The sequence below is a fragment of the Sceloporus occidentalis genome, unplaced genomic scaffold, assembly GCF_023333645.1.
Source record: "Sceloporus occidentalis isolate IW3139 unplaced genomic scaffold, rSceOcc1.0.p SCAF_56, whole genome shotgun sequence".
Taxonomy (NCBI): Eukaryota; Metazoa; Chordata; class Lepidosauria; order Squamata; family Phrynosomatidae; genus Sceloporus; species Sceloporus occidentalis.
Genome location: NW_028317036.1, coordinates 266,478 through 280,535, shown reverse-complemented (window position 1 = coordinate 280,535; position 14,058 = coordinate 266,478). Strand labels below are relative to the sequence as shown.

At 37.6% G+C, this 14,058-nt stretch overlaps 1 protein-coding gene across 3 annotated transcripts in view; it reads right to left on the bottom strand.

Annotated features, from left to right (window-relative positions):
- The window catches only part of LOC149287783 (nucleolar protein 4-like), a 121,501-nt gene that overhangs the window by 39,494 nt on the left and 67,949 nt on the right, over positions 1 to 14,058 (bottom strand). For all 3 annotated transcript variants that reach the window (XM_089492390.1, XM_089492392.1, XM_089492393.1), the window contains exons 4-5: positions 13,090 to 13,202; positions 8,412 to 8,544 (exon numbers count right to left, since the gene is read on the bottom strand). In XM_089492390.1, coding sequence (XP_089348516.1) covers positions 8,412 to 8,544; positions 13,090 to 13,202 — 246 coding nt within the window. The remainder of the gene's footprint in view (positions 1 to 8,411; positions 8,545 to 13,089; positions 13,203 to 14,058) is intronic.

Sequence of the window (14,058 nt, the reverse complement as noted above, 5' to 3'; positions counted from 1 at the left end):
TCAATGCACACTATATCCAATAGGTAGAGATTAATGCTGCTATTAAAAGTTACTTATAAATTGGGACTACACAAGGCACAATTACAGTGCTGTGAAAAGGTATTTGTCCTCTTCCCGCTGTCTTCTATTTGTGTGTATTTTTCACAAATGTTTCAGATCATCCAACTAATTTTAATAAAAGAGAAAGACAATGTGAAGAAATACAAATGAGGCTTTTAAATGATCATTTCATTTATTAAAGGTAAAAAGTTAATCAAAATCAATATCACTGGTGTGAAAAAGTATTTACTCCCCTAAACCTAATAACTACAACGCCTCCCTTGGCAGCAACAACTGCAGTCAAACATTTGTTATAACTGGGAATGAGTTTTTTACATTGTTGTGAAGGAATTTTGGTCACTCTTCTTGGCAGAATTATTTTAATTCCGCCACATTGGAGGATTTTTGAACAAGAACTGCCATTTTATCTCAATCAGATTCAAATAAGGACTTTCACTAGGTTGCCAAAAACCTTTATTTTGGTACTTTTGAGCCATTCAGTGGCAATGGCTTCGGATCATTGTCCTGCTGCCTAACCCAACTGGGTTTGAGCCTTAGGTTACAAACAGCCGGACACTCTCCTTCAGGATTTTCTGTAGAGAGGAGAATTCACGGTTCCATTAATTATGTCAAGTCGCCCAGGTCCGGAAGCAGCAAAGCAGCCCCAGACCATCACACTACAATCACTTTGTTTGACTGCTGGTAGGATTATATACATATGTATACGCCTCTGCCTCCCAATATATTAAAAAACTACATTGTCACCATGCTTCTCTGATCCGCCTATAATAAGTTTCAAGAGAGGACATAATATTAAAGACCTTCTATCCAGCAAAATGCTATTTACCCCAGGGACACAGAGGCAAACCAGGCTGTGTAAAATGCACATCCGACATGGTTTGCCGGGAATTTTTCGATTACCCCTGAGCTCTGGCTCAGTGAAGTGCATGTTTTTTTCCCCCTGGTAGCGTTTTTGGTGATTTAGGGACTTAGGGTTTCACTATTAGTATGGTTAGGAGTAGAAATTAGAATCTCACAGAGTAGGGTAGCTTTATGACATATCACCAGTTATAGATGAATATTTAGAATGTGGGGAATTGTGCTCTAGTCAGCCTTTATATTTTCAGAGGCCTCTTCCTGATAGAACTTTGCTTTGAGAAGAGAGGGAGGAGTACAATGCCCAATTCTTTATTACAGTATTTTAACCACCAGGTGTTCAGGTGTAGTATTTCTCTCGCCATTTAGTATTTTAAACTTAGAATCAATAAATATTTGATTTTTTTTGATGTTTAGTAACATGTGACACAGGGGGAAAGCTTTTCGCACCCTTACATGGGTAAGTGGATAAGGAGCCAAATAGATTATGTGATCTACAAAATTGCTTCCACTTGTGGCTTGGACTACAGAAAAAAAACCAACCACAGATCAGCCATCAGAACAGGGTACAGAGATGGCAAAACATATAGGCATCTCCTAGAATTTGGGCATCAATTGGCTATGTTGCAGTTCATGGGGATTGATCCTGTCCCCCCATTGAGACGAGGGGGCAATAGTCTGCTTCTGGAGAGAGTGACATTTTGGATTCGGACATTGAATACTAAGCGGCCCTTTAGATAATAAAACTTTGCACAACACTGCATGTATTTACTGACCACCTGAAATGTAACATAGGACGTAATGTGAAGTTATTGTCAATGGCTATGGAATAACTGCCATCAACATTGTAAATACACAGAAGGCGATGTGACAGACTTAAAAGGAAAGTGCCACATTTAATATATTTTTTTGTATAATACACATGGGTGTTACTTTATACCCCCATTTAAAGATAGTTACACTTTTATTGTTTACTTTGTGGCTCTGGTACATAATAATTTGATCGCTGTGCTCCATTTCTGTCTTTTTCTTTGCCCCTTTTTCTTTGTTCACTATTTTTCTGTTTCTTATTTGTCTTCCCATTTCCCCAAGTCATCAGACCAATTACATATAATGAAACAATAAGGAGCAAATAACTGTTCTTCAATGCTTCACTACACTTTTCTATACCACAAGTATATTTCATGCTTTAGTAAGGTTTACCAAGTGTTTTAGGTCCAGTTTTAGGACACTTTAGCAAAAACTCAATATTTTTCATATACACTTTAATAGCATTTAAGATATACAAAGTGCCATGGGGAGGATCTAAAGTAACATTCTAAATAAGCTATATGAACAGATAGTACTTTACTTGGCGCACATGGGGTTATTTACCAGAATGAGTACATGGGATGTGACCAATGTTCCCTCTAATTTTTCTTGGGTGGTGTGCGCAGAAAATTTCTGTTGTGCAAAATTTTTCCCAGAGCCAAAATTTTGTGCGCACAATATGCTTCTACAGTCCATATAAAGCGAAGTTGGTGGAGCTGAAAAAAAACCCCCTTTTGACTCCATGGTCTATTTTAAAGGTGAAATTCTCACCGGAAAAGTTAATTATGAGCGAATCGCGAGTGGGGGCTCCGGGCTGCATAAAGGATCAATATATATATATATATATATATATATATATATATATATATATATATATATATATATATGTGTGTGTGTGTGTATTATATATATATATATATATAATTATTTTTTATTGGGAAAAACTGCATAGCTTCTGTCATTAGGCAACCATTGACAGGGGTACAGCATAACACCTATCACTATATACTGAGGCAAACATTGACGGTGGGGCAGCATAACACCTATCACTATATACTGAGGCACAGCACAACACCTATCACTATACATTGAGCCAGACATTGCCAATAATGTAGCATAACCCCTATCACTATATACTAAGCCAAACATTGATGTGGTGTAGGCCTACCGCTTCAGTGTCTGGCTTAGTATATAGGGATGCACCGAAATGAAAAATCTGGACCGAAAATTCAGCATTCACCGGACCGAAACTGAAAATGACCCCCCCTTTAAACCCCCCCCCACTTTATTAAAAATAACACACCAAAATTGGACAAAAAAACCCAACAACAATATTTTATATATATATATATATATAATTCCTTACAGCAATCACACTCCTATCATGCCCAGGCAGCCAGTACATGCTGGAACCTGGGCATCATATTAATGTGATTACAGCCTCCCTATGCCATGCTACCCCCCACTTCCACATCCATGCTATCACACACACTCATTCACAAACATTCAGCATAAACTACAGCATAACACCCATCACTCTCACACACTTACTAATCCACTCTCACTTAATGTTTTCTTACCTTTCCTCTGTTAGTTACTTTTCCTCCTCCTCTTCATTCTTCCTCTTGCCTCTTCTTCTTCTGTGTCCTGTCCTTCCGGTGCAGTAAAGACGGTGGGCGTGGCTTCAGTGCTGTGCGCCGGGATCTGACATCAAATCCCGGCGCACAGCATCAGTTGCCACGCACATCACAAGGGAGCAGGATCCCTTGATTGATTTTAAGCCGGTTGGGGTGAGATTTTTGATCTCCCCAACCGAGCTTGCTCCTCCAGCGGCGGACATTACTGTCCGTCTCTGGAGGAGGGCCAGCGTCACCCTGGACGGCACCCTGGACGGACTGCCCCCCCCCCCAGCTCCCCGTTAGGTACTGTGCGCACAGTTTTACGACGTGTGCGCTCCCTCGAAAAGTTATGTGCGCGCGCACAAGCGCACAGCTTAGAGGGAACACTGGATGTGACCCCAACTAAATATAATAATAACAGTCTAGCCATCACTCTCTTTGTCATGTTGACAGCACTGCGCCCTGAACAAATGCATTTTCACACCTACTTATTGCCCTGCACTAATTTGAGGTTTTAGTTTTATGAGGATCCGGCAGTTCATTTCTACCCACTCATATAACTTTGAATGGACTTCAAAACAGTAAATCACAGTTAAATCCTCCCTACGCTATTTTTTTCCCCCTGAATTGCCCATTCAGCTATTGGTAACCTAGAAAAGATAAAATGTTTTAACTTTCTTCTATAACAATCAGCTGTCAAAACAAACAACTTGGATTGCAAAAAATCCAAGTAATGGTTTAAAATATATGTAATCAGTTTGAGAACAATGTTTCAAAGCTAGAATATATATTTTCTATTAGCCTTTCATTCACCCACCAAGATTTGGAGTTAAGTCCTTTAGGGAAAAAGTATTTACTGTCATAATTTACTTTCAATTTCATGTTTGTGAGTAGCTTCAACTCATTGATGGGATCTTATGCAACCTACTCCATGCTGAACATGGTGTCCAATGCATGACCTCTGACACTGTAATACTATTTAGTCCTACGCTCACCAATACCTCCTAAGGCATAGTTTTCATTGATATCAGTCCAAATGTGTTATACTTCACCTTACTAAATGTAACTCCAGTAGCAAAGTAATTAACAAAACGTAATTTTGTACTGATCCCATTGTACAGTGCCACGGAATATGATAGCACTACATAAAACAATAAAAAATAATAATGTACTGTTAAAGGTCGGGGAAACTCGCAGGCACTCATATGGGTCACATTTGCCATATGTTGATCACCTTCATTTTCTTGAGAGTTGTACTGAAACGCTATGCAGTTCCAATTTGCAATGAGCTTCCCCCAGTTTAAATTATTAATGAAAACTGTCTTGCAGCAGAATGAAACTGGTCAGGACCCCCAATTTCCAGTGAGTGCTTTAGAAATGGAGTAAGATTTATTGAATACCAATTCTCTGGGAATTCATCTCGTGCCAACCTGGCCCTTACTTTCCATTTTTGGAAATCTACAGACAAGAAAGAATTACCTCCATTGTTCACATCCAATATTTTGATCCCAGTCCCTTAACTGACTAGACTAAAATTCGCTGTGACTTGTAGAAGTAAATTAATGTATCTGAATTAACAAAAATGTTATTTCTAGTTTGTGCTCCTTTACACAGACAGTTCCCTACAGCACCTAAAGGAACACAATATTTTTATATAACTGTTAAAAAATAATGTAGATGTAATCCTTGCATTTTGTCTTAAAAAGGGTTGATGAACTTTCATGGAATACAGACCTCATAACCGACAGCCAGAAGGATGATGTAGGTCATGGCATTTCTGGTCCAAAATACATCTATCAATAGGCATCTATGACTAGCTTAGGTTTTAAAAATGTTACTGAGTTACATTATCATGCACATGGATAAGATTTTATTACAATACAGTTTATAACAAATGATAATTATAATTTAATAAATTATGTTATGTGCAGTAGGTTTAATACCTTAGATTGGATGGCCGTAAATTAATCCAGATTAAAGCGGGCACCCAGCATCCACCCATCAACTGCATTAGCACACCTGGGAGCTTGCCCATGCATGTCCTGTTTAAACCATGGCTGTCATTGGGCTGCAGCATCACACAGCTGGCAAGGAAGACACATATACAGCAAACAGAACAGCCCCAGATGCCGCACAGGTAAAAAAATAGCTGGCCATTACTTTTCTTTATATTAAAAGGTGTTTCTAGGGGTTACTAAGGGGCGGTAGCCTTCGGTGTTTAATGGACCAGATAGGTGAATATGAAAGAAAACCCGAAATGTATGCTTTCTGACAAAGAAAAATACTATCTTGCATCAGTATAGTTATGCCCCTGTCTATAACATTTTATACATGTTGAGCTAAACTAAAACTTTAACAGGGCCTTATAACGTCTCTTACTCTATTTCTCCCACGACAGAACAACCATGACGCTTATCCTGAAAGATGGATGTTGTAGGCAGCAGCAGCTTGAAATCCACTGTATGCTCATTCTTTCTCTAAAGGGAAATACCACTCTCCTCAAGCACCTAAAGGGCACATGCAAGCTTTATGTTGAACCTTATTTAGGGATGGATTTAATTTTTTACACCTGGATGACCTCACAATTTGCATAAATACAAATAATAAATACACTATTAGCATGAGACAAAAGTGCCATTGTGCACATGGTGCATGCTGCTAGATGCCACATCATAATGAATGACACTGGAAAATGTGTTTGACAAGCAGTGTTTACGAGGTTTGATTTTCTATCTGCTTATAGTATCCTTTGTGTATTAACAGTGATTACTCTCTTACTCTTGTATGAGATAGATATCTGACAGTCATGTATGGAAATTTACATAAAGAAGACATGACCACATTCATACTCTACGAAGATTTAGTAAAGAGGGATGCATTATATTGATTGGTAAAGCTATAAGAAAATGTGTATGTGCATGTTATATGTATCAGGGTATCTTGAACGCAGGACAAGAAAAGGAGAAACATCAGGAGAAAAATTAGGAAAATTGCCATCATATTTCCAGAAGAATTATGTACCCCACGTTTATATGTATGATAATTATAGTATATACCAGATTCTGTTTGTTGGCCTCTAGAGATGTATCTATTGTTACAATGGCAGTGATTGTATTCATGGCAGGTGGCACTTGGTGGGGTGTTAAGCAGTGGAATATGCTCTCTAGGGGGATAAGTGTGCGGAACCCCCTTGGTCTCTTAATTAGGGGCATGGTAGCCCTATTGGGACCCCAATCCCTATGTCCATCTTTCCTCCCCTGATGCCCTTATTTTTCTAGGAGATCAGAATGTTTGATGGGTATGAGTGCATCCCAGTCTCCTACAGCCCCAAGTCACTATAACGTCTAGATAAACAGCATGGCATGGCAGAAATGTCAAAGCAAACACACAATAATTGTGTAAAAAGTGTGAAAGGGTATTCTTTCCCTGGGTGGCTATTTGGTATAGGACAGGTCCTGAATGTATTCTAGAACAGTAAACAAGTTGGTACTAATACAGAATCTATCTACGTGTATGTAACTCTATTTGTTACATATATTATCATGATGTTTAAAGGGGGTGATTGGTGCTCCACCAACCGGGGCATAGTAAACTACTTTGTAAGTATTTTAATATGCATTCTTTTACCTAGTTCCTATGTGATGCCTTTTCATATAATGTGCAAAATATATTTTAAAAAATAATAACAGAAGCACACGCAAACACCTCTAAGTCAACTGTCTTCCTCATCATTTTTAAACAAACAGAGACAATTCCTTTATTTACTTTTCGTTAATATTATAAAATCTGACTACTATTACTTCTATCCCAAATATCTTTTTATTCCAGCAACCTTTTGTAATAAACATGCTAAATGTTATCCAAGCCCTTGACCTTCAACAAGTTAAGATCCTAAAGGTTTGCATGCTGTATTTGGTGTAGATAATATTGTAAGAAAAAATATCCGTGAAGATCTAGTCCAGACAAGTTACGCCAATATCTAGCAATATTATTGTTACCCCACAAACTGCATGTTACTGCTACTTTTTTCTCCATCAAGTAGCATTTTGGTCTGAATTTGGTAGGCCTTTCAATGACAGACATTACAGCCTTACTTCGGAGAATTAAATATTGTGATTTATACATTAGTTAGTACACAGAAGAGAACAAGCAGGGTCACTGGATCCCCTCCCAGTAGACAGAATGTCTAATTATTCTGTATCTGACTGACAGCGATATACAGAAGGTCACGGGAAGCCTGCCTGAAGCTGGTGTCACACACTTCAGAGGCCTGTGCCTTAATCACAAATCTGTTTGCATGAAGTCGAGATCATTAACCTGGCACAGTTACAGCTCTAACGGAATCAAGTGTTTCGGGGACACTTCAAATAAAAGATTGTCAAGAAAGAAATACAATGTTTGGAAACCACAATTAAATGCAACCACAGGCTGACTAAGGAATTATAGTCAAAATATTAAAATCACACTCTAGCTTTAACCACAGTTAAAAGTAAATAGAGGAAACAAGCTAAGGAACATGATATCAAAGGATGTAGATGACTTTTAAACGGGCAGTAATGTCCATTTTTTAATATAGTGTGGTCCATGAGAAACCTTCTTAGGAAGCCAGCAGCCATACCAGTGAATGTTGCCGATATGCTCCCTTAAAGCCCCCACCAATTTCTTCTCCATATGGGAGCTCTGAAGTTGTCCTAGAAGCCATACATGTAGTGTCTGGGTAGATCCAAGTTATGACATCACCAAATGAACTCAATGTACACTAATGTAATAATAATAATAATTTTACTTTCTAGCTGGGTTTAGTATGATCTAACTAGAATTCTGTCCATTCAGATTTATGCAGGGGGTTTAGGTGTATGAGGGGCTTCAACTAGAGGCAACATTTAAAATATTTTAAAATAATGAGAAGGCTTTTCCTTTAAAACAGATTGTGGTTACAGTTATTTGTGGCTCAGAAGACATCGCTGGAGTATAATGCAGTCAATAACATAATTGTCAGTGCATCCTATACAATGCATCCAGTGTCATTTAACAATATGTAATTTCTGTGCAGATATGGATACTTACCATCTTGCTGTCCATGAACATTTTGAGGACTTTGCATTCTTTCCTCAAGGTTAGAACTAAGGTCAGAGTTCACGGCTGACATTCTGGTAGAATCGCTCATATCAAATTCATCACTTTCTATAGAGCTTTCATCCTGCAAACATATGTGCACAGTTCACATTGTGAGATACTGGGGTCATCGTGAGCAAAACACTTCAGTATTAAATCACGGCTTAGCAGACAAACACCAGGGAACACATTGCAGTACAGTATATACAATATAATATTTCAGCTATTTAAACTAAACATAATTAGTGTTAGTTACTGGGGCACGGAGTAAGGAAGGAAAGCTGCTTTGACATGATGGGTGGTGGTACCTTGAGATGGAGATGGTACCTTGTGAGATTGGCAGCTTTTACAATAAATTAAAAAGAGATACGTAGGTAAATTATATTATATTATATCACTATGACTGAAATTCATTATGGTGCAGATTTGACTATGTTAAATAATTTTTGGTATGTTATGATAATAATGACCAACACAATTCAGAAATAAACTTCACCTTTAACCTAAGGACACTTTCAGGCACACAAGAAAATAATTTTTCTCATGTGCAGTCTTGTGGAAAAGAAAGCGCACCCTCTTTGAATTCTATGGTTTTACATATCTGGGCATAACAACAATCATCTGTTCCTTAGCAGATCTAAAAGGAGGTAAATACTTTACTAACAATTATTAGGTAAATATAACCTCAGATGAACAACAACACATGACATAGTACATCATGTCATGATTTATTCAACAAAAGACTAAATGGAGAAGCCATGTGTGAAGAACTAAGTACACCCTTACTGCTTCCATAGGAATTAAGATGCAAAGTATCAGACAGGTGCTGCTAATTAAGTGATTCATTGATCATCAGTAAGTGTGACCATCTCTATAAAAGCCGAAGCTTTAGGAGTTTGCTGGTCGAGAGCATTCAGGTGTGTGTTAACCAAGGAGGAAAGACATCAGCAATGATCTTACAGAAGCAATTCTTGCTGCCCATCAATCTAGGAAGGGTTATAAGGCCATTTCCAAACAATTTAAAGTCCTTTATTTTTCACTGAGAAGATTATTCAAAAGTGGAAAATATTGAAGACAGTTGAAAATCTTCCCAGGAGTAAACGTCCCAGCAAATTCACCCCAAGGTCACACCGTGCAATACACAGAGAAATTGCAAAAAACAGGCCACAGTTAGAATGTTAAGTTCATGAATGTTAAAGAAAATGACTGAATAAGTATGGTTTGTTTGGAAGAGTTGCCAGAAGAAAGTCTCTTCTCTCTAAAAAGAACATGGCAGCAAGGCTTAGGTTTGCCAAGTTGGATGTGAACAAGCCACAATACTTTTGGTCATGTTCTTTTGGACAGATGAGACAAAAGTGGAGATGTTTGGCCATAACGCACAGCACCACATTTGGTGAAAACCAAAACACAGGATATCAGCACAAACACCTCATACCAACTGTCAAGGTGGAGGGGTAATGATTTGGGCTTGTTTTGCAGCTAAAGGGCCAGGTAACGTTGCAGTAATTGAGTAAACCATGAACTCCTCTGTATATCAAAGTATTCTAGAGTTAAATGTGAGGTCACCTGTCCAACAGCTAAAACTTGGCTGAAACTGGGTCATGCAACAGGAAAATGATCCAAAGTGCACCAGTAAATCTACAACAGAATGGTTGAAAAAAGAAAAGAATCAAGGTTTTTTAATGGCCCAGTCAAAGTCCAGACTTGATTGAAATGCTGTAGCGGGACCTTAAGAGAGCTGTGCATAAACAAACGCTCACAAACCTCGATGAATTGAAGCAACATTGTAAACACGAATGGACCAAAATTCCTCCACAACAATGTTAGAGACTTATAAAGTCATACAGAAAATGATTATTGCTGCTAAAGGTATACAAGCTATTAAATTATAAGGTGTATGTAGTTTTTTACACATGGCTTCTCCATTTGGCTTTATTTTTGTTAAGTAAAAAATAAAACTCTTCATCTGAGTTTGTATTTACCTAACTTTTAGAGCTTCTAAGGAACAGAAGATTGTTATTGTGTCCTGCTATAGAAAACCATAGAATTAAGAGGGTGTACCTTCTTTTTCACACGACTGTAAATTATTTAGCTAATATATTTAGCAGGAACATAAGCAGTGAGAATTGGTGAGAATGATTGTATCTAAAGTTTTTTAAGTAATTATTTCTCAGAATGGTTTAGAAATTCCACTATCTGGAATCAGGTTTCTAATACTGTTTTCAGTTATAAATGTGTTAAATTAATCAGAGTAGGTAGAACAGGACCTTAAAAGAACTGCCTTACTGCCTTTTATTGCCCTCTAGTATTCAGTTTTTCCGAGCTGAGAAGAAATTGTTCCAACGCACCTAATTTCGGGCTGTGTAGCTGGGGTGTCCAGGTGACAGATGGCCAAACGGTCCTACTGACTGGTGATATGTTAATGATACTGTATCACATGTGAGCTACTTGTTCACTGCAGAGGCCTAAATTGCATGTTTACCATACAAACCCACATTTGCCTTATTTAAACAGGTTTTGTTAAACAAATATATAATCACTCAGTGTGCATACAATGAGCCTCCAACTTAATAAACTATGTTTCGCTAGCTAAAGATCTGCAGGCAACGGCTTCTGTGCAGCCATTTGGTAACAGCACGTTTCTTGTTATTAGTTCTGATAGATGACTCATGTTGGGAAGGTCTCCTTTTTAGGGAACGCTTTGTCAGGTTAATGCATCCTGGCATCTTGACATCCTAGACATTGTCGTGTGATTTGTTTTCATTTGGTGGCTCACTAGATGAACTTGCAGTCGATACAGTAACTATGCTGGCTTTAAACTCAAATAAGGATCAAGTAAGAATAAAAATCCAGTCTAGTACATTTCACAGATCAGATGCCGATTCCCAAACCACCTTCCTAACAACACAATAGCTTTTTCAAAAGCAAAGTAGAATAATATTGTTATAGAAAAAAATTGCTGTGAGCAGTATGAACAGAGACAGACACGACAATATTTGGACAATACAATAAGTTGCAATTATTGATTTTAAAGGCAATTACTAGTGATAACCAACGAATGCAACATTGGAGGAAAGAAACTAAAAACGAATATGCGCAATACGAAAATCTGTCGCCGCGGTTGCCTTTTCAACTACACTAAGAGGAGGAGAATCTCGCCATTTTGCCTGCACTAAGAGGAGGGACATTGAGTGAGCTGATCTTGGTTTGTCCAATCAGCCCACTCCTGTCACACCATGCTAAGGGCTTCTCCAATGGCTGTGGTGCATCTTTTAAAGAAAAGAAAAAAAAGAAGCAGACTAGTAATGAAGAGAGCCTATATAAGAGCAGAGCAGGCAGGGGATCCGTTCATTTCCCCATGACTGCTTTATGTGACACCTCTGTGCTGCATCTGACCATTTTACACAGTGAGATGCTTTTGTGTGAGACTTGGTGAGCCTCCCATTTCTCACAGTGTCTAAGACTCTCTAAAGTTTTGATTTAATGAAGATCGTTGATTAACTAAATTAGTTAATTTTATAAATGTAATTAAGCTCATTTAACCAGTCCTCTATTATCCTTAACCTGACCTCTATAACTCTATAGCTAATTTTGGCCTTCTTTATTGGTCTCAAATCCCCTATTCAACTTCTACTCATTTATTTCTTTTTCAGTTACAACTGGACGAACAAATGGGATTTCCGAAAACGAAAATGTGAGACTAATTTCGTCTGAATCAAAAACAGAGACAAATTTCGTTGAATGTGAAGAAAATTTTCCCTACGAAAACAAACACAAATTTTCCGCAGGCGCCCGAGTCTAGTGCTAAGTGTATAGCTTTCAGAATAGGTTTCAATACATGAGAACAAAGAGGCAACATCGCAAATGTTTATTCTCAGATTCTGCATTTGTTTTGTCTCCTGTACAAATTAAGCCTGGCAATAAATCTAAAAGGTGGTTTGCATTTTTATTAGACCGTGAAAGTATTTATAATTTAAAATGAGATTATTTTTCTAATGTGGTGCGGCTGGCTCAAAACTGCTTTTTTTCATTCATTAATAATTTCTTACATAGGTACAGGTAACGACTGTGGTGCAGAATTCCCACTTTTACAAGACATTTTTATCCATAACCCCTGTTGTTCCAAAACAGATACAACCACCACACTTCAGATTCTGCAAACTAATTTATTTTAAACCATATTATAATACATAAAGTAAGATGTAACCTGTCTATTTCCTGGAAAATATGCATTTAAGAGAAAGCAAACCACCTGAATGCAAAATACATCTTTTAAAACAGCATATTCTATAAAACTTACAACCTCGAAAACAATATCTAACCAGAGCAAGTAGTAATGGTGTGTTGTGCTTAACTCCGCTGGAAAATGATTAACCAAACATGGGCCCACCTGTCTTAAAAACAACACCATATGCATTCCATATGGTCCCAATGGTCCAGCTCATTACAAACATTGAGTAGCATTGTGCCAGGAATACACAGTATACATAACAAGGTCCGCTTATAATTTCTGCATTACTGCATTCTAAGGTGAAAGATGGATATAACTATTAATCCATACTTCCATTCCAAGCCCAATGAAGAAGAGAATGGTAAAAATTATAATTTTCTCTGAATTATGGAAAGTTACCTCATCTTGCTGGGAGTTTAGGAGTTGCAGCTTCATGTGTTTCATGTAAGCCATAGTAATTGGCATATTATAGTCAATCATACTTGTCACCAATGTTGGAGGTTTTCCGTTATCTGTAAGAAAAGCACATGATATGGGAAATTCTCTTTGGAATGCAACCCAGTGCAAGAATATTTCATTACAAATTTTTCTTTTTAAATTCTGATATTCGGGCAAATTAGATAATTCTTCATTAAATCAATTATTCATTTTCAGCAGACAAAATATAAAAAGGTAGGGAATACGTCATATTATGTGTACATGAATGAGGTTAAGTAACTCTTTATGGGGCAGACAGAGGGAAAAGGCACAAACCACACCAAAAGAAAAAAAAAAAACAGGTATTTTCCAAACATGCTAACACAATGGTAAGGAAACAAGAACACTATGATATGATAGACACATTCGACAATAGAAATAATACAAATCAGTTAATGAATGTGACGGAATAAACTCATCACAAAGGCATATTCTGATTAATGCAAAACAACAATTTCCCTAATCTGGTCCTCACCATAGCACTAATTATGGTTGGTTAACAATTATCATTGTATTCCATTGTACTCATAGGAACGCTTAAATACTTGGTAACAATTCTGTAGCAACAGCAGATTTTGTATTGCTGTAGTTTCTCTGCTATACAAAATCATATAGAAAGTGACTTTTCATTAACAAAACACATGGTAGGAAGAGCCCTCACACAGTATGACTCCATTACTACACTTATGGCCTAAGACTGGTCATTTGGCCAATTATGACTATTTCTGAATCACTGTGTCCAGCAGACAGCGGAGGAGATAGGTTAATTATATTCACAAAAGTTGAAAGTATGAGATTATAGTCTCCGTAGTCACATACTGACCGCTCTTTTTAAGCCTCTGTTTGGTACCTACTTGTAATACGCTGTTTCACTGTATCATACATACTCAT